At 36.9% G+C, this 21,232-nt stretch overlaps 5 protein-coding genes and 1 non-coding gene across 6 annotated transcripts; 3 read left to right on the plus strand and 3 right to left on the minus strand.

Annotated features, from left to right (window-relative positions):
* The first annotated feature begins 79 nt into the window (after nucleotides 1–79).
* LOC111795878 (uncharacterized) lies at nucleotides 80–1,908 on the plus strand. Its single transcript, XM_023678505.2, has 2 exons — nucleotides 80–552; nucleotides 1,247–1,908. Exons 1-2 carry the CDS (start codon nucleotides 217–219, stop codon nucleotides 1,769–1,771), a joined length of 861 nt encoding a protein of 286 aa, XP_023534273.2. The 5' UTR covers nucleotides 80–216; the 3' UTR covers nucleotides 1,772–1,908.
* Nucleotides 1,909–6,547: 4,639 nt separating this feature from the next.
* LOC111794574 (PIF / Ping-Pong family of plant transposase) lies at nucleotides 6,548–9,013 on the minus strand. Its single transcript, XM_023676618.2, has 2 exons — nucleotides 7,450–9,013; nucleotides 6,548–7,123 (listed from the first exon to the last, which is right to left on the minus strand). The coding sequence occupies exon 1, from the start codon at nucleotides 8,865–8,867 to the stop codon at nucleotides 7,509–7,511; it is 1,359 nt and encodes a 452-aa protein (XP_023532386.1). The 5' UTR covers nucleotides 8,868–9,013; the 3' UTR covers nucleotides 6,548–7,123; nucleotides 7,450–7,508.
* Nucleotides 9,014–9,799: 786 nt separating this feature from the next.
* On the plus strand, nucleotides 9,800–10,295 carry LOC111796077 (early nodulin-like protein 20). The gene is made up of 2 exons (XM_023678763.2): nucleotides 9,800–9,977; nucleotides 10,045–10,295. The coding sequence occupies exons 1-2, from the start codon at nucleotides 9,800–9,802 to the stop codon at nucleotides 10,293–10,295; spliced, it is 429 nt and encodes a 142-aa protein (XP_023534531.2).
* Nucleotides 10,296–11,981: 1,686 nt separating this feature from the next.
* Nucleotides 11,982–14,923, minus strand: LOC111795112 (uncharacterized). Its single transcript, XM_087124190.1, has 3 exons — nucleotides 14,422–14,923; nucleotides 12,534–12,813; nucleotides 11,982–12,195 (listed from the first exon to the last, which is right to left on the minus strand). The coding sequence occupies exons 1-3, from the start codon at nucleotides 14,912–14,914 to the stop codon at nucleotides 12,048–12,050; spliced, it is 921 nt and encodes a 306-aa protein (XP_086980316.1). The 5' UTR covers nucleotides 14,915–14,923; the 3' UTR covers nucleotides 11,982–12,047.
* Nucleotides 12,900–13,035, plus strand: LOC147792725 (small nucleolar RNA Z247). The gene has a single exon (XR_015421269.1). It is a non-coding gene; the product is annotated as a small nucleolar RNA Z247 (small nucleolar RNA).
* A 4,000-nt stretch (nucleotides 14,924–18,923) lies between the features above and the next one.
* Nucleotides 18,924–20,573, minus strand: LOC111795617 (peroxidase 10-like). Its single transcript, XM_023678148.2, has 3 exons — nucleotides 20,309–20,573; nucleotides 20,028–20,219; nucleotides 18,924–19,596 (listed from the first exon to the last, which is right to left on the minus strand). Exons 1-3 carry the CDS (start codon nucleotides 20,534–20,536, stop codon nucleotides 19,003–19,005), a joined length of 1,014 nt encoding a protein of 337 aa, XP_023533916.2. The 5' UTR covers nucleotides 20,537–20,573; the 3' UTR covers nucleotides 18,924–19,002.
* Nucleotides 20,574–21,232: the final 659 nt, after the last annotated feature.

The raw sequence follows: 21,232 nt of genomic DNA on the forward strand, positions 1-21,232 counted from the left end.
TTGCATTAGACTTGTAATTATATATATATATATACATATATATTATATATGTATGGTGGATCCATTTTTGATCAATTTAGGAGGTTTCTCCAATTCATCTCCAACCCAATTTCCCTCAACTTTACTCTTCTTCCTCTCCCACCTAATCCTTCTTCTTCTTCTCTTTTCCATTCATTTCCCATAAAAGCTTCCGCCGGCGGCCGAGTTTTCTTAGAGATGGAAGTAGTTGTTAGAGTCCCTCCGGCCGACATCTTCAACATCGGCGGCAGCCCTTGCTCCTCCCACTACCTGTCCGCTCCTACCAGCCCCTCCCATGCCTTCAACTTCTTCTCCTTCGACGACGACGACGACGTTCCCATAGGCTCTCCCTCCGCTGTTCCCTTCGGCTGGGAGGAGAAGCCCGGCATCCCCAAGTCCCCCAAGTCCTCCTGTACCGATCAGGATTTTGAATTTGATTTTACTTCTCAGTCGTTTAGTAAAGCTTCTCTCTCCGCCGATGAGCTCTTCGACGGCGGTAAGATCAAGCCGCTTAAACTCCCGCCTGGATTTCAGGTACCTTTTTCAATTCTATCTCTCTCACTTACATCTATGTTTTACATCATTACTCATTTAAAATAATTTTTTTAAAAGTTTTTATCATTTCTCTTATTATCCTTTTTAATTTAAGATTATTATCCGCAAAATTATTTTTTAATGAGTATTTTTTAGATGTGTTATTAAAAATTCCCTTTAAGAGAGTAACTATAAGTATTTTTAAATTTTTTAAAAAATGTAAAAAAGGTTTTGAAAATAAAGTATTAACCGTTTTTATTTTAATATTTTTAAATTTTTTAAATTAGTATTTTATTTTTATCCTTTTTTTAATTTTAAGAATATGAACCAGTATTTTTTTTTTTTTTTTTTAAATTTAAAGATATTAATATTAATTTTAAAAGTTCGTGAGTTTGGTCTAAATAATAACTATAAATATTTTTAAATTTTTTTTAAAAAAGTTGAAATGTTATAGAAACTCTTGAAAATTCATTGAAAGTAGAATATTAACTGATTTCATTTATAGATAATGATACTTTAATATTTTCAAAAAATATTTACGGGTATTTTTTTTTTTTTTTTTTTTTTTTAAATTTGAGAGATGTTATTAAAATATTTGAAAGCAAAATGTAAAATTGAAAATATTTTTATCAATTGAAGCTAATATTTTTGAAAAATCTTAATTTAAATTTAGTTAATTTAATATTTTATTCAGTCGAAAATGTGGTCCCCAACACCGCCTCGAAAAGCAGAGAGCGGCATCGACGACCCATTTGAAGCAGCGCTGATGAAGGAAACTGCGCTCGACGGCGGAACAACCGATCAAATCTCATACATTTCCTCTCAAACTGCGCTCGACGGAGACGACGGCGGCTCCCTCGCCGCCGCCGTCAAATCAAAGTCGGCGATCTCATTTTCAAAAGCCAACAAAAGATGGAGGCTGAGGGACTTCTTGTTTCGCAGTGCATCGGAAGGCCGATCGACGGCGAAAGCGGATAAATTGAGGTCAACGTACGTTGTGATTTCTGAAAATATGGACAACGACGTGAAGATTTCCAGTTTCCGGTCGGCCGACGGCGGAGATTCGAGGTTTCATTCCACGGCGGCGAACCGGACGGTTTCTGAGGAGTTGATGATGACGAAGAAGAGACTTTTGCCCATCAAACCGGGTTTTCTAGGCCGTTTCTGCGGTTTAAGCGGTCCAGTATGCCGGAGATTTCCAGGGGAATTGGGTCGTTGACACGTGGATGAACCAGCAAAATTTAAAATTTAAAATTTTAATTTTTTTGGGATTGTGTTTGTGGGTGTAAGACATATTCATAAATCAATGATGTAGGAAATTGAAGTTATAAATAAAATTATAAATTAATAAAAACATTACAATGAATTAAAAAATACCCAATTTTAAAAAGGTTAAAAATAGATTTATAGTTATAAATAAAAATAATTAATATTTTATTTTAAAAATTTTCATTAATACCTAAAAAAATCGTCCTTAAATTTTTTTAAAAATGTTTTAATTTTTTTTACACTACTTGTCACGATCGCACTCTTGATGACAGCAGACTAGTGATTGTGCGACACTCACTCTCCAACGACAAGTGAGCTAAGCCAATTCGTTCTTACGTCGCTTACGGCCAAGCGACGTATGCTCAAGCCTCTGACCTCGGTTTAAGAAGAAGATTTTAGAAAACGAGGGCATAGAGAGATTTTTGAAAGAGACGTTATATATGCCAGCAAAAGAGTAACGGCTCACAGTATGTAACTATTGGTAGGGAGAAGTTGACAACCAGTAACTTTAAATGGAAGAGGGAGATAAAAATTTTATGAGTATATTTTTAAAAATAACGTAATTTTTTTAGATAATTATTTAATTAGTATATATATATATATATAAAAAAAGTGATTTTGAATTTATTCTACACAAAAGTCTTCGTTTGGTGCCTAATTATTTTGGTGATTATCTCTACATAAGTCATTATTTTGTAAAATTTAGTAACAATTCCTTAATTAATTAGAAGTTTCCTTTTAATAGTTTTAGTATTTTTTTTTATTTTAAAATTAAATTAGTGAAGCTTCATGAATATAGTTTTATATTAAAGTTGAGTTTGGTAGTATAATTAATATAATATTGTTGTCGGTTTGATAAAGCATCGACTACCCAAAATTAATACAAAAATAAGCTATTGAAATGGTCAAGAGTCATCTCGATAAGCATATGAATAAAAAAAATTATTATTAAGAATTGGAGTTTATTTCTTCTTCTTAACTTTTTTCGTCACTTCTATGCCAAGACGTTGCATTTCGGGTTTAAATATGTGTACATATAATCAACGAGAAAAATTAAGAGACCAATTTTTTTTTTTTTAAATGAGGTTACCGCTCATGACTTGCATTGAATGAGGATCGTCTAGCTGTCTAGTTGTCTAGCTCAATCTTAACTGACATATAGAGACACTGATTACTTAATCCATGTCGGAAGCTAGTTTGAGAAAACACATGAACCATCCATAATGACCAAATTATACTCAGATTCCGTGCAAAAAAAATTTGGCAACAAACATAGATTCACCCTATACAACGACTTTGATGGCTAACTATCTAGTCACCTCACATAATGATAATTACTACAATAAAATAATTGCCATCATAATAGCTGAATCGTGATCGAACGTAGATTCAACCATACTTTTCATGCATCATATTCATACGATACATAAACCATGTTACGTGCATGCATCTCTAAGAATATTAGAAAACAAAACATTTAATCCATACGATAGTGATCAATTCTGGACCATCATCATATGACCAAAATCAAGACTTTGATTTGCCTTTTGAAACGGGGAAACAAATCTTAGGTCCACCCTATGTGGTGATCTCGATCGCGCCTTCCTATTACCATAGTGAGTAATTACCCGTAAATCATGTTATTATATGTAATCAAATCATATTAAAGATACGCCTCATAAACAACGTCACAATGCACAACATATTTAAAATTTTATAGCTCAATCTCATGCATATACATCTAACAATTTTGAAAATAAAAAAATGTTTATCATCGAACGTGATTATCCTCCCCTTAGCTAGAAGGTACATGCTACATCGCAACCAATACACCGTGAAATCATAAAATCCATGAAATTCTAGCTTTGAATAAGGAATATTGAGGCATATTAACATTGAAAATCAAACCAAGGCGAGAAGAGTGAAGGGACCAAATGTGTATAATGGTCTAATGGTCCAATGGTCCAATTTGATGTTCTCGCCTATACTTTTCTTTGGCTCAAGCTTTCGAGTCGTATAAACCACTTTTCGTTAATGGTCACACCCTTCTGAGCTCTTTCTGTTCTAATCTTTGTGCTATAAATCTAGTGGAGAGAGTGACATAGTTGAATATTGATATAATTAAACTTATCAACCCATCCACTTAAATTTTTGTGTCGGTTTAACATAGCATCAAAATAAAAAGTACTGAATTTGAATATGTATAATGTTGTTTCACGTAAGCTTCCATTAACTACAGTAACAAAAAAGTTGAACGAATAGACCAAAATATTATTAAACTCGAACCTCACCAAAAATAAATAAATAAATAAATAAAGCTAAACGTGGAGTTGGTGTTGGAATGTGTTAACAAAAAAGACGTGGTTAGAAAATATTGGTCAAAAGAAGAAAGCTAAGCGTTAGATTTACTTTATTACAATTGGGCAATTGTGAGTCTTATTAACGTCTTCTATCGTTCTCTTTAAAGTTTTCCCTTTTTCATAAAGAAAGCTTTCAATGGCTTGCAAAGTTTTGACCGAATTTTTTAATCTAAGTGTTAGTTGTTGGATGATGGAAGTCCCACATCGACTAATTTAGGGAATGATCATGGGTTTATAAGTGAGGAATACTAACTCCATTGGTATGAGGCCTTTTGGGGAAGCCCAAAGCAAAGCCATGAGAGCTTATGCTCAAAGTGGACAATATCATACCATTGTGGAGAGTCGTGTTCGTCTAACATGGTATCAGAGCCATGCCCTAAACTTAGTCGTGCCAATAGATTGGTAAATCCTCAAATATCGAACAAAGAACTCCTAAAGAGAAGGAGCCAAGCCCCTCCTCGAAGGCAGTCAAAAATGACTAAGACTCCAAGGAGTCGAGCCTCGATTAAGGGGAGGCGCACTTTGTTCGAGGGGAGGTGTTGGATGATGGAAGTCCCACATCGACTAATTTAGGGAATGATCATGGGTTTATAAGTGAGGAATACTAACTCCATTGGTATGAGGCCTTTTGGGGAAGCCCAAAGCAAAGCCATGAGAGCTTATGCTCAAAGTGGACAATATCATACCATTGTGGAGAGTCGTGTTCGTCTAACATTAGTATTTAAGAAGCATGAACTTTATGATATTAGTGGTGCTAAAATGACGCAGGCAATATTTAAAATTTGGATTAAGCACGTGATGATCTTGATATTCTTCTACGACATGATCATATTATTTTCTTCTCGCTTTTAAGAATAAAGACTATCTCTACCGACCAACACGAGTTCTTTGAGCATGTTTTGTCTTCACTCGTATGTTTCATGTACTCTTGTTAGTATGTGCATGTAGTAACTTTCTATTCTTTTAATTTTGTTTATTAATTTTTTATTCTCAGAATCGCTCTCATTTAGATGTTGTCCCGTTCATTCATGTACTCTTCATTTACTCGAGTGTCACATGACCACCGACTTTTGCTTTGGTTCTTTCCCAAACCATACTTTATTGGGAGAGGTATCACACTAATACCATTAGTAACGATCCATGCATCAAGTGCCATATCTGGATTAGTAACGATCCACGCATTAAGTGCCATATCTGGATTTTAAATCTTATGTCAGACTCATAAACTCCATGCATTTCGTTAAAATATCTAAATTTGACTAACTACTTTTAACCTTCTAAAATGTCTAGTCCCTCAAAGATTCATGGACATGGTTGTTCTAATGTTGTGATCAAATAAGATGAATTAAATAGATATTTTGTAAATAAGTAATTATATTAAATACATTAGTGATTTAGTCAAAGGTCAAAGTGTCATGTTTTTAAAACATAATTTGAACCCATTGACGTGGACCAATAAATGTCCAGTCAAATGGGAAGACCCAATCAAAAGCAAATGGATATGTCCAATCAGTGTCCACCTCTGTCATGGAACACTCCATCTAATGCTTGCTGCTTTTTTTCTTTCTTTCACACCAAACCAATATCAAATAATTATTCAAAAACAAATATACTTTGATGATTTCATCGAATAATTTTTTTTCGATATGAACACAGCTTTGAACATTTCAATTGATGTTGACATAAGTTTTAAAAACATTTTTAAATAAAGACAAATAATAAAAATATTGTGATAAGATTTTCTTAATATTGACTAATCAATAACTAAAATTAAGAACTATCATCTATTCAATTTCGGCGTATAAAAACAAATAATGTGCTAGAATTAACCCTACCAATCATTTCTAATCACGATACTTTAGCGACTTAGAACTAGTGTTTATCATAAGATTTCTATGTAGAGTGCAAAGATTCTATGGAGGGACATGTCAATCAAACCTACTAGTAGGAATGATGAGACATGATCATTTATGTGAGAACCTACATCGATGGGGGAGAATGAAACATTCTGTGAAAGCTTCAACCTAGCAAATGCGTTTTAGAAACCTTGAAGGGAAGCTCAAAAAGGAAAGCCCAAACAATATCAATTAACAGTGGGCTCCATTTTGGCCTAAAGAAGAATGAAAGAGTCGTCTTGACACAAGCAACTGTATGTGAAGCTTCTCCTCATACTCTACTATTCGATATCATAAATTTTTTTTAAAATGGAAAACTAAGAAAAATAAAAATAAAATTGCTATAAAACAAAACCTTAAAATTTTAGTTTCCATTAATGGTTTAGTTGCAAAACTTCATCTAGAATCAAGATGACATTGTTAACACAAGCAAAGCATTAAGAATACCAAAACCCTATACCTCATTAAGAATACCAATAAATCCGGATGGATTACTCGTGAAAGAATTTTTCAGCCTACAAAAAGTCAGCTTTGTGCTCGAACAAATTATCGAGTAATCAGAGATTAAAAAAAAAAAAGATTTGAAACTCGGGCATGAAGCTACATGAAGCTAGCATGCCAGGAAACTCAGGCATGGTATTCGAAACGTTTTCCTAGTTATATCGAGCTAAATGCTTTTAGGAATGAAAATATGCAAGGCAGCTAAAACATATCATCCAAAAACTCTCCTAGAACTGTCCTTATATGGGGGAGACACGTTATATCATAGCAGCACGACAAAACGAAGACAAACGAAGACAACGGCTCAACACAATATTCAGGGATTGACCATTTTTTTATACTGCCTCAAATGTCCTAGTTTCAACAAACATTCAGCCATAATCTGCAGCACCATAGCATGTTAGGAGACACATACGCATCCCTTTGTTCCTAACTTACATACCTCAAGCTATGTGTCAATGCCATCTCACTCCATTCTTGCAGTTCTCTCCCATTTCATATACATTTTCTCAGACAACCAAATTCCTTCTCGAATCAACATAGAATCTACAAGAACAACATTGAATTCAGAAATTAAGATAGCTTAATCTAATAGCTTTCTCACATATGATACAATCAGATGATATTACTCAACCAGCTTCTTTGTAATGATGCAAGACCAAACAGATACGGTTCTTTTTGGGTTTTTCCTTTTGGGCTTCCCCTCAAGGTTTTAAGACGTGTCTGCTATGGAGAGGTTTTCACACCCTATAAAGAATGTTTCGTTCTCCTCCCCAACCAACCGATGTGGATCTCACACTTAATGTAAGCAATAAAACAGAAACAAAACTATCAAACATGGCAAGAATGAAAAAACTACAAGAAAAACTTACATTTGAAGAACAGAGGCTGGAAACTCATCTTCCCTTCAAAAGAATTGATGAAACATTAGCTATCTCGATGAAAGCCTATGATGCAAATCATCAGCCAACGCCTGCCTCACACTTTCACCATAGTAACACAAGGATTTCTCACTGTCAAGGATGTCAGGCGCAGGGCCTGTCTCCTCTGGATCCTTCAAAGGTTCAGGCTCTGGCTCCTTAGCAATTTGACACAAATTATGCAATACACAACAAGCAACAATGGTCTGTGGAGCATGGCTTAAACCAACATTCAAATCCTGAAGAATCTTCCACCTAGCCTTCAGCAACCCAATTGCGTCAACCACAACAGACCGACCCTTCATTAGCATTCCATCGAACAGGTTCTGTGCAGGCGTGCCGATGCCGTTTGGCGAAAATGGTGTCAACAGGAAAGACAACAGAGGATAGCCCCAATCTCCAGCAATGTAGGGACGAACATGGTGACCCCTAACATTGATAACCTTATCCCATACAATATCACCAGAAGTAAGCCTATGGTACATTAGACTATCCCTAAAATGGCTGGCATCATCACTGCCACCAGGAGCTTTAACGCATACATCCCAGAAGATCTTCTTGTTGTCAGCAACGACCTGAAGCAGAACCGATGGATACCCAAATCGGCAATTGTAATTAGTCGAAATGCTCTGGTCGGCAGGCAATCGACGAAGCTTGATTGGACTGCTATCAATGGCGCCACACATATTGGGTAGAGAAGTCAATTTTTCAAATGCTTGAGTTGTTTCAATCAAGCGCCGACGACTGACCGGAATTTTGATGAATTCAGCGTAGAGTTTGGTGGCCAAAAGACGGGTGACCATGTTGGTGATTTTGGAAACGAGATAGGGTTCGAGGGAGAAACGAGCAGCTAGGGTTTTAGCGGAAAGGCCATGGCAGAGACGGGAGAGGACCATGGCAACGGCATAATCGGAAGGGAGAGAGAGATTGGAGAGGGCAATGTGGGGTTTGAGTTTGTCAACGATGGTGGTGAAGACAGGATGGGAGATGCCATAGAGGGAGCGCCAATGGGCATCGCGAAGAGGGGCTTCGAGGGACCAGATGTGGTCAGTGGAGAAGGCGCGGAAGGCGGAGACGGAGTAATTGGAGGAGGAGGAGGTGGGAGGAGGGGGAGTGGTGGTGGAGGCAGCGGAAGGGGAGGAAGGTGAGTTGGGGCGAGAGGAGGCGATGAAGGAGAGAACGGAGGCGATGGTGAAGAAGAGGAGAGGTGCGGCGGAGGAGGAGGAGAGGAGGGAGGTTGGGGAGTTGAGGGAGGCGGAGGAAGGGGAGGAGGCGGAGGAGGGAGTGGAGGGGAGGAGGGAAATGGTGGGATCTAGGTAGTTGTGGAAATGAAGGAGGGTTGAAAGCATTAGTAAGAAGGATTGATCCATCGAATTTTGCTCTTCTCGCCGGAAACGGAGGTCGGTTTCGGAAGGGGACTGATTTAAAGGAAAGGGTTTCTTCCAAGAATTCCGCGACAGTTCTTGAGAAGCAGAGCTTGAGCCTGCTGCAACAATGGCGTATGCCCGGAAAACCAGATCGGTCTGGTTTACTCCTTCAACCTGCCCAAGCAAGACGGGCCTGGGTAGATCATCATCTTGGGCTCGGCCCATTAATTCTTCTCCATCTAAAAGTTATTTCTCAACAAAAAAAAACAATTATTATTAGTAAATCAAATTTGAAAATAAATAAATAAATTTCGTTTAAATTTTTAATTAATTTAAATTATTAAAATAATTTTAATTAATTTAATTTTCATTCCTTTATCTTAATTTTTAAAATTTTAAATTTATTTTGTAATAAATCTTAATTATTATTTCTTCAAATAAATGAATTTAATAAAATTATAAATAATTACTCTTATTTTAATAAATGATTTCAAGAAAAATATTTTTATATTTTTATTATTTTTTATTTTGAACTTTGTTATTTTTTTACATCAACTTTTACCCTAAAAATTATAATTTTTAGCTCTGTGTCTAAAAATGTTTTAACCGGACCCAACTTAATTTACTTTACTGACACTCTTAATTTAATTAATTTAATGTTATAAATGAATGTGGTTTAATTTAGGTTGCATTTAAGATTTGATGTAATACCGTAACCATTTTTCGACGATTATTATTATAACAAATGCAGTTTTTTACTATAAATGAGGAAGCAAAAACAACAATTTATTCATAACTTTAATTTAATGAATTTAATAAAAATGAACCATTTCATATCATCAAGAAATTATAACTGAATTTGAATGTCATTAATCCAATTCTCTCTATAAAACCCCTCATCCCCAAATAAAAAGGCCATCATCAACATCTTAGACATGGCTTCCTCGTCTTCCACCGCCATCCTCGTCCTCGTTGTCTCTTGCATGTCGGTTGTCTGTTTGGCCCGACATCCGAAAAAGATCGTCGTCGGCGGTTCTCAAACTTGGGAGTTTGGCATGGACTATAGTGATTGGGCGTTAAAAAATGGCCCTTTTTATGTCAATGATGTTCTTGGTGAGCTTAAATTGAAGGCATGATATTAGAATAAGGGCGAATTTGTTTAAAGGTTTTGTTTTTGCAGTTTTCAGGTATCCGGCTCCGAATGGATTTGGATCTCCTCATAGTGTTTACTTGTTACCGAACTTGGAGAGTTTCTCGAAGTGTGATTTTTCAAAGGCTCGGGAGGTAGCAAATACGAGCCAAGGAGAAGGAGATGGGTTCGAGTTCGTGCTCGAACAATCTAAGACTTACTACTTTGCATGTGGTGAACGTAATGGGTTGCATTGCGTTGATGGAAACATGAAATTCTCTGTGTTACCAAAAGCTTACTAGAAGAATATTCATGTTCTTTTAAAAAAAAAAAAATAATGCACTATCAAGCGGTAACAATGTCAGACCAAATTCATTCCTAATAACAGTCAGAATTTCTTCTAATACGTCCTTATATTCATTCGAGACGTATTTATAAACTACATATACAAATTACTATTATTCAAAGTTTATTACAAAACGTGGATTAGAGAATAAGATACAAATTTAAACGATACTAAAAGACCACAAAATTCACGCAAGACTGACGGCCCTGGGACGACCCTGTCTATGACTGCATAGCTTCTGAATACTCCCCTATCACGACCAATAGTCAGTGAAAATCTAAAAAAGAAATGTAAATTTAAGTGAGTATAAAAATACTCAGTAAGAAACCTACTTGTGGGCTCTCATCACATCCAATCCTAATAAGTTACAACGGGCTTTTCTTTGGGCTCTAGAAAGTTCGAGCCTAAGTTCTACCTAATCTCCTGGGAAGGTCTTGAAGTTCGAATTAGTTCTCTTGTCTGTCACAAATCCACTCTGGGTCGGGAAGTTGTTAACCCATTTCTAGCGTACTGAAATCTACTAGACAATGTAGTAGCTTCGGAGTGGATTTTTTTTTTTTTTTTTTTTTTTTTTTTTTTTTTTTTTTTTTTTTTTTTTTTTTTTTGCTATTCTCGTACTTTGTATGCTTACTTTGCCTTGGTAGATGGCGCGACTTCCTCACATGTCAAACGACAGTATGATGTTTTTCTCTAAACATCATTATGTAAGATTAACTAGCGATCCTTCCACATGAATCACCATAATGGGAAAAGTCTAGGGTAGTGATCTCGCATACTAACTAGCGACTAAGTTTACATATGTGGTCCTTCTCTCCCTCTCAGGATGAGTTTATAGTACCGTAATCCTATTCAAGGAGCCTCTTGTTAGCTTTTTGGTCCTTAATCTCAAATTAATTAATTGATATTTTATGATAACAAACGTGCATTTAATTACTAATAATTTCAGTGTTTTGAAGTGTCCATAATATAAAGATTGGAATGACAATTATAACCCCTTTTGAATCTCTCAAATCACGACTAAAAGAAAAGATTAGAACTGAAATAAATGCAATAGAAAGACGATTCTAATACCTTTTGAATCACTCAAATCAGAACTAAAACGAAAAAATTAAAATTGAAACCGATAAAATAGAAAATATTTGACCTGATGACATGAGAACTGAATTGGCATCATCGACCAATCAAACAACGAGACATGAAGTTTGGGGAGAGTAACAATTGTTGGGTCTAGGGTTCGTGAAGGCCAAGTCTAGGAATACATATACGAACTTGCCTAGGATCCATGTGTGCGAGTGTGTGAGTCCCACATTAGTTGGGGAGGAGAACGAAATACCCTTATAAGAAAGTGAAAACTTTTTCCTTGCGGGCGCATTTTGAAGTCTTGAGGGAAAGCCTGAAAGGTAAAGTCCAAAGAGGACAAAAATATCGACTAGTAGTGGACTTGGGCTGTTACAGCGCGGGATATAAGCCGTGTGCAAAAAAAAAATACTACATATTCAATACTGCCCGGACTAGAAGTTGAGACAAATATCATGAAATGATGTTAAATGAGAAGTCTCAAACACAATTACATGTGATTGCATTTTCTAACTCAGAAATGGAATCATTTATTGAGTATTTCTTTAAAAACAAGACACATTTTATCTGGCCTAAGACGTGGATTAGGTTAAATATATTGTAAGAAGTGCCTGGGAAGAAACCACTGATATCAAGCTTGAGGTATTGGTGTTAGAGAGAACTTCATGGATCCAAGTTTGCAATGGAAGCCATTGCCTTCACCGCAAGCAAAGTAGTAAGGATTTTGGTGGTTGAGTACAAACTCAAACCCATCTCCACTTCCTTGTGTTAAATTTGTTAGAATTGGTCAATCCATTAGAATAGCTTGAAGTTAGTCATGCCATAAGAATAGGCTTACTTCGTTAGTTTCCTATGAAATCGGATCTATTAGTTAATCTTTTGCCAATATAAATAGAATATGTCCTCAATAGTGTGAGGCACAGTTTTGCATAAACTTGATATGGTATCAGAGCCGAAATAAGATCCACGAGATCCATAGCCTCTGCTGTTAGACATGTCAATCCCAAACAACACAATGTCTTCTCCGTCGATCAGTCAGGTGATTAGTGTTAAGCTTACACAAGAAAATTATCTACTGTGGTCCACCCAAATCCTTCCCTACTTGCGTAGCCAAAACCTTGTTGGTTTTGTGGATGGATCCATGCCTGCACCAAGCCAGACGATCGCCGTTGAACCAAGTGAAGAAACAGGGAATCGCAAAATTATCATCAACCCTGAGTTCACAGTCTGGTACCCCCAGGACCAGCTGGTACTCAGCCTCATCAACTCATCAGTCACTGAGGAGGTTCTCAGCACGATGGTTGGAATCACCACTGCACGAGAAGCCTGGATTACGCTGGAGCGACAATTTGCTTCCACATCTCGAGCAAGAGCAATGCAGATCCGTATGGAACTCTCTACTATCCAGAAAAAGGACATGACAATTGCTGACTACTTTCGTAAAGTAAAACATCTTGGTGATACACTTGCTGCCATTGGCAAGCGAATAGAGGATGAAGAACTCATCGCCTACATGCTGCAAGGACTTGGTCCAGATTATGATCCTCTAGTCACAAGCATTACAACCAGAACAGATGTATACACTGTCAGCGACGTGTATGCTCACATGCTGAGCTATGAGATGCGGCACTTGCGTAAGGGTACATTTGAGCAACTTTCATCTGCTAACAATGTCAATAGGATATCCATTCGTGGAGGTGCCAATGGAGGTCGAGGTAGTCGCGGTCGTAGTCGTCAGTTAAATAGTGGTCATGGACAATCAAGGCGTACTGTGAACAATCCTGGACGTCAACCATCAAAGACACAAAGCAGCTCAGGCATTGTCTGTCAGATTTGTGGTAAGCCCAATCACGATGCTTTGCAATGCTGGCACAGATTTGATCAGGCATATCAAGCCGAAAATAATCTCAAACAAGCAGCTTTGGCAACCAGTGGATACACTAGTGACACAAACTGGTATGTTGACACTGGAGCCACAGATCACATCACCAATGACCTAGAGAGGCTTACCACCAGAGAACGCTACACTGGCACCGACCAAATTCAGGTTGCAAATGGCGCAGGTTTGTCTATCTCTCATATTGGGAATTCATTAATTTCTGGTTCATCTCTTGTTCTGAAACATATCCTATATGTTCCTAAAATCAATAAGCACCTAATTTCAGTACAAAGACTAGCATCTGATAATAATGCTGTTGTAGAATTTCACCCAAACTATTTTTTGGTTAAGGACCGAGTCACGAAGAAACTCCTGCTCCACGGTAGATGTAAGAATGGCCTATACGTTCTACCGCATAATTTCAGTCAAGCCTTGCTGACAGCCAAACTTTCGAAAGAACAATGGCACAGAAGGCTAGGGCACCCTGCATCTCCAATTACCATTAGAATTCTACAAGATAATAATTTAGCTATAGATACTAATATTCCCTCTTCCTCAATTTGTAATGCTTGTCAATTAGGGAAAGCACATCAATTGCCATTTGGTTCTTCTCAGCATGTATCTACAGCACCCCTTCAATTAATTCACACTGATGTATGGGGTCCATCCATTGCGTCAGTAAATAATTCCAAATATTATGTTTCCTTTGTTGATGATTTTAGTCGTTATGTTTGGATTTACTTTCTGAGATGCAAATCTGATGTTGAGTCTGTGTTCCTTCAATTTCAAAAACATGTTGAAACTATGCTAAATACCAAAATTCGCTCCGTCCAATCAGATTGGGGGGGTGAATACCATCGGTTACACAATTATTTCAAATCCACAGGCATTGAACATCATATCTCCTGTCCTCACACACACCAGCAGAATGGGTTAGTCGAAAGAAAACACAGACACATTGTAGAAACTGGCCTTGCTTTACTCGCTCAAGCCAACATGCCCAGACTGTGAAAGGCACACTAGCATTAGGAGTCAAATTCAAATGATTACGATATCTAAGATATATTTCCTAACTAATATATTCGAGAAGATTACGAATATCATATATTCCATAAGTAATTCAAACTAAAATAAGTTGCACTAAATTCTGACAATCTTCTAGATAAAAATGAACTTATAAACAACTTACCTAGAATATCGTTCAGATAAAATGGACCGTTCTTAAGTATCCAATCATTATAGTCAAACCCAAGACGCCAATATTTAGAACCACCCACTATAATCTTTCTTGGATTTTGTGTTCGAGGCCGTGGTGGCAGTGGTGGAAACCATCGTGGTGGTGGTGTTCGAGGTTGTCGTGGTCGTGATGGTGGTGTTCGAGGTTTTCGTGGTCGTGATGGTGATGGTGGCAGCCGTCTCCATGGTGGTTGTGGCAAATGCCTCCATGGTGGTTGTGGCAACCATCGTGATGGTGGGGGCGGGAACCGTGGACGTTTATGCCTAGAACTGAAAGGAAAAGTGGTATTACGAGCCCTAAACCAACCCGGGTCGGCCGAGCTTAGAGTTGACATACACGCTAACACAAAGAGAACGATAACGTTAGAAAATATGGAAGCCATGGTTAGAATGTGAAGCTTTTTCTTATAGTTTTGTAAGAGTAATGGGGTATTTATATTGTGAGAAATGTGCAAAAAAATCAAATATTTGGTTTGGGTCTTCCACTTGTGAGCCTAACTTTCATGATGGTAAGCACTAATGGTTACCCAAACAATTATTAACAACATACCAACTGATATTTTCACTATTTTTTTAACATGAATAATATATTAATTCGAATTTTCTCGACTATAATAATAATTTACTCAGCTACAGGCTCACACTAGAATGTACGAAATATTTTAAAAAAAACATTGACAACGAGAATGTTTGCTTAATCCACCACACTTAAATGGTGTGTGAAAGTTCTGTATTTATAATCAAATAAATCACAAGTATATAAAAACAGCAAAATATCAAATATGATATATATATATATATATAATTTAGTATTAAATATCCTTAACATCTCTATCTTTGGAAATATATGAGCTTAAAAAATCTCTCTTTGAAGCGGGACGAAGATGAGCAGATTAGAGAATTGACCAGGGATGTGGACGGAGAATATAATCCCGGTCCTCAACCTCATTTATCTAACGGGAAAAAAGTCTCTTCTTAGTCTCTCCCTCATTCTCCATTTATATAATAAATCTCTGCCCGTTTAGTGCAAGTTCCCAAGAGGCCTCGACCCAACAGTTAAATGGAATCTTATCTCTAGTTATCTTGATGTTTCGTGGACCTTATCCAGCCCGTCAGAGTATTTTTAAAGTTTGGTTATTAAAAGTTTAAGACTATTTTTAAAATAAAATATTAATCTAAAATTAAAATATATATATATATATATATATATATATATATTGAAAATATTATTTTAAAAATTAAATTGAAGACTAACGATAGTTGTATTTTTATATGAGTCTTCCACTAATATAAAGAGTCAATAAAAATAAAAAAAAAAAAAAAAAAAAGGAAACCTATGGTTTTAATTATGGCTATAAATGAAAAATAATAGTGAGGTGTGGTTTTACCAATATGACCTCTCTAAATGTGATGACATTTTAGTGATGTCATGCTGATGCTCTTCTATCCATAATATATTTCTTTATTCAATAATTTCATTTAGGTTTCTTAATTTTTAAAAAATACCATAATTGAAAGTGGTCCTAATATGGAGTAAAACGGACCGAATGTCAAGGTAGTCGAGCTACAATCAAAAGAAGAAAAAAAGAGAAATTTAGGTCGAAGTCCAAGTTCTCTAGTTCGAGTTTGACCTTATGAAGCATTCTCGACCCTGTGATCCTAGCTCATCCCAATTCTGCTCCTCTTTTGTCCTAACCTTAAAAAGACTTAACGAAACTCTTATTGAAAGGTATATTAACACTTTTTATCTATCGAGACAATTTATGTCACCACTGTGCACTACTGTAACAGCCCAAGTCCACTGCTAACAGATATTATCCATTTAACTCGTTAAGTATCACCATCAGTCTCACGGTTTTAAAATGCATATGCTAAGGAGAGGTTTTCACATCCTTATAAGAAATGTTTCGTCCCCTCTACAACCGACCTGGGATCACACAACCACATTGATATGCATGTTTTTCTAATTTTGGAGGTCACGTTCTTTCCCGACCTATTCTTTATGTGTCTATGAATTTCGGTTAAAGTTTCATGGCTACTAGTGGAGTCGGGATTGACTTAGTATTTTCAACCCTTTCCTCTTTTCTCTTTGCTTTTCCATTGATGGTGGAAATGGAAACTTAAAGATTTGGACTTTATTTGTTGTTTGGATGAAGGCTCACCAACCCATTTCCTCGTCCCTTAAAAGATCTATTTTGGTTAATCTACCATTTTCAAAATGGTCAAAGGCTACATGTACCTTATAATAATAGTACGACTTTTTCAACGTGTCGGTACTACTTTGAGTTTACCATTTTTTAACTCAATACTCGTTCCGGCTTCATGGGTTTACCATTTTTTAACTCAATACTCGTTCGGGTTTCATGGGCTTACCATTTTTTAACTCAATACTCGTTCGGGCTTCATGGGTTTAGATATCATAGTAGATAAACATTGAGTTTTTCATATCAAACTCAATTGAAAATGATAGGAACGGTGAGTTTCTCATATTTTGGAGGTGAGAATCTTAACAAATTTAGTTCCAGATTAACTAAGTAAGGGGATGATTTTATAAGTAAGGAATACATTTTCATTAGAATCGTGTCTTTTAGGGAAACAGAAAACAAAGTAACAAGAGCGTATGTTCAAAGTGGCATATCATTGTCAAGAGTTGTGGTTCCTAACATGGTATCAGAGTCATGCATTTAACTTAGTTATGTCAATATAATTCTTAAATGTCGAACACAAAGAGATTGTGAGTCTCGAAGGTGTAGTCAAAAGACTTGCTCCAGAGAAGGAATCGAGCCTCGATTCAAGGGAGGCTCTATGGTGTACTTTGTTCGATGGGAGAGTCCCTAACTAAGGGAATGATTATGGGTAATTGGTCACTACACGATATCAGATAAGCCTACGTTAATATCGAGTCTCTCTGTTTCCAAATAAGTATCCATCAATAATATGGATCAAATTAGTGGGAATATAGGCCGATACGTCTCCAACTTGTGTTTCAATCACGGGTAAGGCGGTCAAGCTACTTGTATCTATCTAGTCCAATCGTTTAGCAGCTTTTTCTAAGGGACGGGAATGTAGAAATGTAAATAGAAAGCATTGCTTGAAAAAGCCTCACGACCTGGTGATCGGTGTAATAATAATGATATTTATCAATATGCCAACGCTTGTTTACTGTTGTAAGAAGTTGTGAGGCTCGGAGGTGTAGTCAATTGGGTAAAAGTGACTCAACAGCTATTCGAGAGTTTCATAAGCCTTAAAAAAGGCTCTTTGTTCGAGAGAGGAAGATTGTCGAGATGGCCATTAGTGTGATTTAACTTAAAATGAATAACGAAAGGACTGAAAATCCTTCAAAAGCTCAGTTGCAAAAACACAAGAAAAGATGCTCTCCATCTGCCTGTAAATAATGCTCTCAATGCCCTTGTTCTTCTTTTATCTCCGGCAGAATTGGCATTGCCACAGGAACATCACCTCCCGCCGTGGCCGACCGTGGAGGCCTCGACGGTGGAACGTCGTCAACCTTGCCATCCAAACAAGATGAGCATTTCTTCTCAACCCATCCTTCAACGTCATACTGACCACCGCCAACAACACGACGACCTGAGAAAAGCCTCCCGATAATCCCGGCTACGGTGCCGAGAATCACAATGACTACAAGGACAGCAATGACGGGGCCGAATGGCACATCGGCACCAACATGGCTCGAGGCAGCTTATCGGGGCATCGTCTCAGCTGTGGCAATGGACATTATGTTCAAAGAGAATAGTTTGTGAGGATTTTATTGGTGGCTTTCAACATTTGAAGTTAGTGTGTGATTCAAAATTGTGTCTTTATTTCAAAAGGTGAAAGGGTTTCAAGGGATTGAAGTTCGAAATTTTGGATTGATCGAGTAATCTCAATAAATTTCACAACTCAATCTGACTCTCTATCTTCGGGTTGTGTTGGGTTGGATAGTCAGTTTTTTTTTTTTTTTTTAATTATTTTTAAAAAATTATAACTAAAATCTCATCAAGCTCAAATATTTACAAGTATTGTAGATTAATTTTTTTTTTAAAGTAAGGTAAGATTGGGTTGTAACCCTATTTTCGAGTTGGTGGGTTTACGGGACCGAAAAATGTAAACTCACAAACCGAACTAAATTTTAGGTTTTTCAAAAATTCATCCCGACCCAACTTTTATAATTGAGTAATTCAAATTGGTCGGATTATCATGTCATATAAACATTCATAAAAATAAAATCATTCGTCCAAATATACGATACATCTCACAGCCCCAACTACATAATTTTACAAACTATGCAACTCCTAACATTTTATATGTATTATCTTTCAACAAAAGACAGATCTATATACATAGATCCATAAAGAAAGCTTAAAATTCCAAACTCTTTGTTTTTCATATAACTTCCCTATCGGTTATACTTTCAACCCTTTCTCGCTCTGATTCGTTCTTCGTTCTTCGTTCGTTCGTTTTTGAACACCTTTTAATACCCATCATCGACATTAACAACGTGACAATTCTTTCGAATCTGCCCGTCACGGCCACTCAAAACCCCAACCATGTTCATCCTAAACATCGACTCAGCAAAGTCATCATAAAACAAATTCGTATCAAAACTATATTGTCTAACCATTTGAGCTGTGTTGCTGTCGGCCATTAGACCATGGTCGGACTCCAAAAGCCCCACGCCACTAATCAAGTTCGTGTAATACTCATTGTCGAACCTGTCAACAGTGGCCACATCCAGAGGGGCCAAATTGGCGTTGGTGCCGTCGTTTCTGTTGGGGCACATGGATTGCAAGTCGGAGAGCATGGCTGCATTGATGTCAGGGTCGGGCTGGCCGGACCCCTTGTAGTTAAAGAGGCGGACCTTGAATGTCACACAACGAGCGAAGCCGATAGTGTGTGCGCCTGATAGCACGACGAGGTCCTTTAAATCGAGGCCCTTTGAGGTGAACTTCGCGGTGTTGTTCTCTAGAGATGCCCTCGGAGATGGGAGTTGTTCTAGAACGGATTTGAAGTTTGCTTTTAAGCCATCTCTACGTCCTAGTGGAAGGCTCCACGATGGCCCTTCGACCTATGTGGTGAAATTAATACTCTCGTGTTAGTTCAATAGAAAATTTGAGCCGGCTAGCAGATTGACATTTTCTTTATCGAGTCAACTCGACCAACTTGAAAACAGGGTTACAACTCAACCATATCCTACATAACTTTTAAGATTATTATGAAGATTAAGAATATTTGACGTTTGTAACCGATGTTAGTGATGCATTGTGAATGCTTGATATTTGAGTTTTATGTGATTTTAGTTATTTAGTTAAAAAAAAGAACCACGCCACTACTCAACTCAACCCAACCCAAAAATTGGCTAGGTTGGATTGAGTTGTGAATTTTACCTCGGTTGCTCAGGTCACTAATCTAACCAACCTGAAACTTTTCAATCTCAATCTAGACAAGAAAATAAAATGAAAACGGTAGAAAATAAAGAAAAAGTAGAGAGGAATTTACCAGATACACAGCTTCTCTAGTTGCAAGACCTAATATATCAACACATGAAACTGTCTCGGGACAATATGTTTCGACATCCGCTTTAATGGCATCGATCACTTCAAACCCTCGTAGCGATTTCACATTGCCCGGAGCATTTTTCTCACCTTTCATATCTTTAGTATCATCAAGCAACACCGATGCATCACATCCCTAAAACAACACAAGAACATAATAATTTCATCATTATCATTATCATTATCATTATCACTAACAACAACATATAAACAAACTTTACATACGTCTACAATACAATCATGGAACTGCAACCGTAGCAGTGATGCAGCAATTCTCGTGTCATTTTGCACCGCCTCCCAAATATGATCTCGAATTATCATAGGCAAATGAGGGCACGACTCATCGTAAAAATCATATCTGAGCTCGGTGTTAGTCGAGATAGATTGATCGAAGAAGAAGAATGGAAGAATTAGGAAGAGAAAAGAGAGGGTAATGGGAGTGTTTGGAGCCATTTTTTAGTTGATAAGTATGTAGATTTTCATTGTTTGGTTTTATAGGCAATGAAAATTGGATCCAAGGCTTAGCTTTGTGGCCTTCCCACTAATTATAGCATAAAACAAGATCAAGTTGGCTAAGGGAATAATTAATCATGTTTAATGAACATGATCAACATATCCTTTCACTTTTAATTATTTTATTTGTTGATTGTTGATTATATGCGGTGGCCATTTTGATTTGGAAAAAAATTGCATGTTTACATAATATAATATATCTTAGCTCCATTTATAATGGATATGAATGTGTAATCTAGTCGATATTCGAGCATATTATCAAACCGAGTTGGATTAGATAGCATTTTGGGTTGGGTTGAAATGGATTGAATAATTTTTTCTCAAACCAGATCGGTTCGGTTCGGTTTCAAATTTAGAGAACATAAATTCGAACCCACTTTAACCCGTCTATTATGAAAATAAATAAATAGTTATAATTTTAGCAGACAACTTTTAGGGTTTTCTTCGACCTACATCTTGCATCCTATCATAACTGTACTTTTTCAATTGTGCGGTGTCATAATCTTTACACGCTCACGACCAGCCTTGGGAGGAACCCAAACCCTATATTCAGTTTTTCGCTTGTTGTGGCTTCCAAGCTTGGTCACACATGCTACATGTGCATGTATATTAAATCATGTGCAACACAATTGATGT

This window comes from Cucurbita pepo, chromosome 5, assembly GCF_057944985.1.
Source record: "Cucurbita pepo subsp. pepo isolate OVF chromosome 5, ASM5794498v1, whole genome shotgun sequence".
Taxonomy (NCBI): domain Eukaryota; kingdom Viridiplantae; phylum Streptophyta; class Magnoliopsida; order Cucurbitales; family Cucurbitaceae; genus Cucurbita; species Cucurbita pepo.

Bases quoted from the DNA above. Each gene is read 5' to 3' on its own strand.
- LOC111795878 (XM_023678505.2), top strand. From the start codon at position 217: ATGGAAGTAGTTGTTAGAGTCCCTCCGGCCGACATCTTCAACATCGGC. The intron at 553-1,246 runs GTACCTTTTTCA...TATTTTATTCAG, and splicing joins AACTCCCGCCTGGATTTCAG to TCGAAAATGTGGTCCCCAAC.
- LOC111794574 (XM_023676618.2), bottom strand. From the start codon at position 8,867: ATGGATCAATCCTTCTTACTAATGCTTTCAACCCTCCTTCATTTCCAC.
- LOC111796077 (XM_023678763.2), top strand. From the start codon at position 9,800: ATGGCTTCCTCGTCTTCCACCGCCATCCTCGTCCTCGTTGTCTCTTGC. The intron at 9,978-10,044 runs GTGAGCTTAAAT...TTGTTTTTGCAG, and splicing joins TTATGTCAATGATGTTCTTG to TTTTCAGGTATCCGGCTCCG.
- LOC111795112 (XM_087124190.1), bottom strand. From the start codon at position 14,914: ATGGCTTCCATATTTTCTAACGTTATCGTTCTCTTTGTGTTAGCGTGT. The intron at 12,814-14,421 runs GTTTGAATTACT...TCTGGATAGTAG, and splicing joins ATTTAGTGCAACTTATTTTA to AGAGTTCCATACGGATCTGC. The intron at 12,196-12,533 runs GTTTTGGCTACG...TTGACCAATTCT, and splicing joins CCATCCACAAAACCAACAAG to AACAAATTTAACACAAGGAA.
- LOC111795617 (XM_023678148.2), bottom strand. From the start codon at position 20,536: ATGGCTCCAAACACTCCCATTACCCTCTCTTTTCTCTTCCTAATTCTT. The intron at 20,220-20,308 runs GTATGTAAAGTT...GTGTTGTTTTAG, and splicing joins TCCATGATTGTATTGTAGAC to GGATGTGATGCATCGGTGTT. The intron at 19,597-20,027 runs GTAAATTCCTCT...TTCACCACATAG, and splicing joins CTAGAGAAGCTGTGTATCTG to GTCGAAGGGCCATCGTGGAG.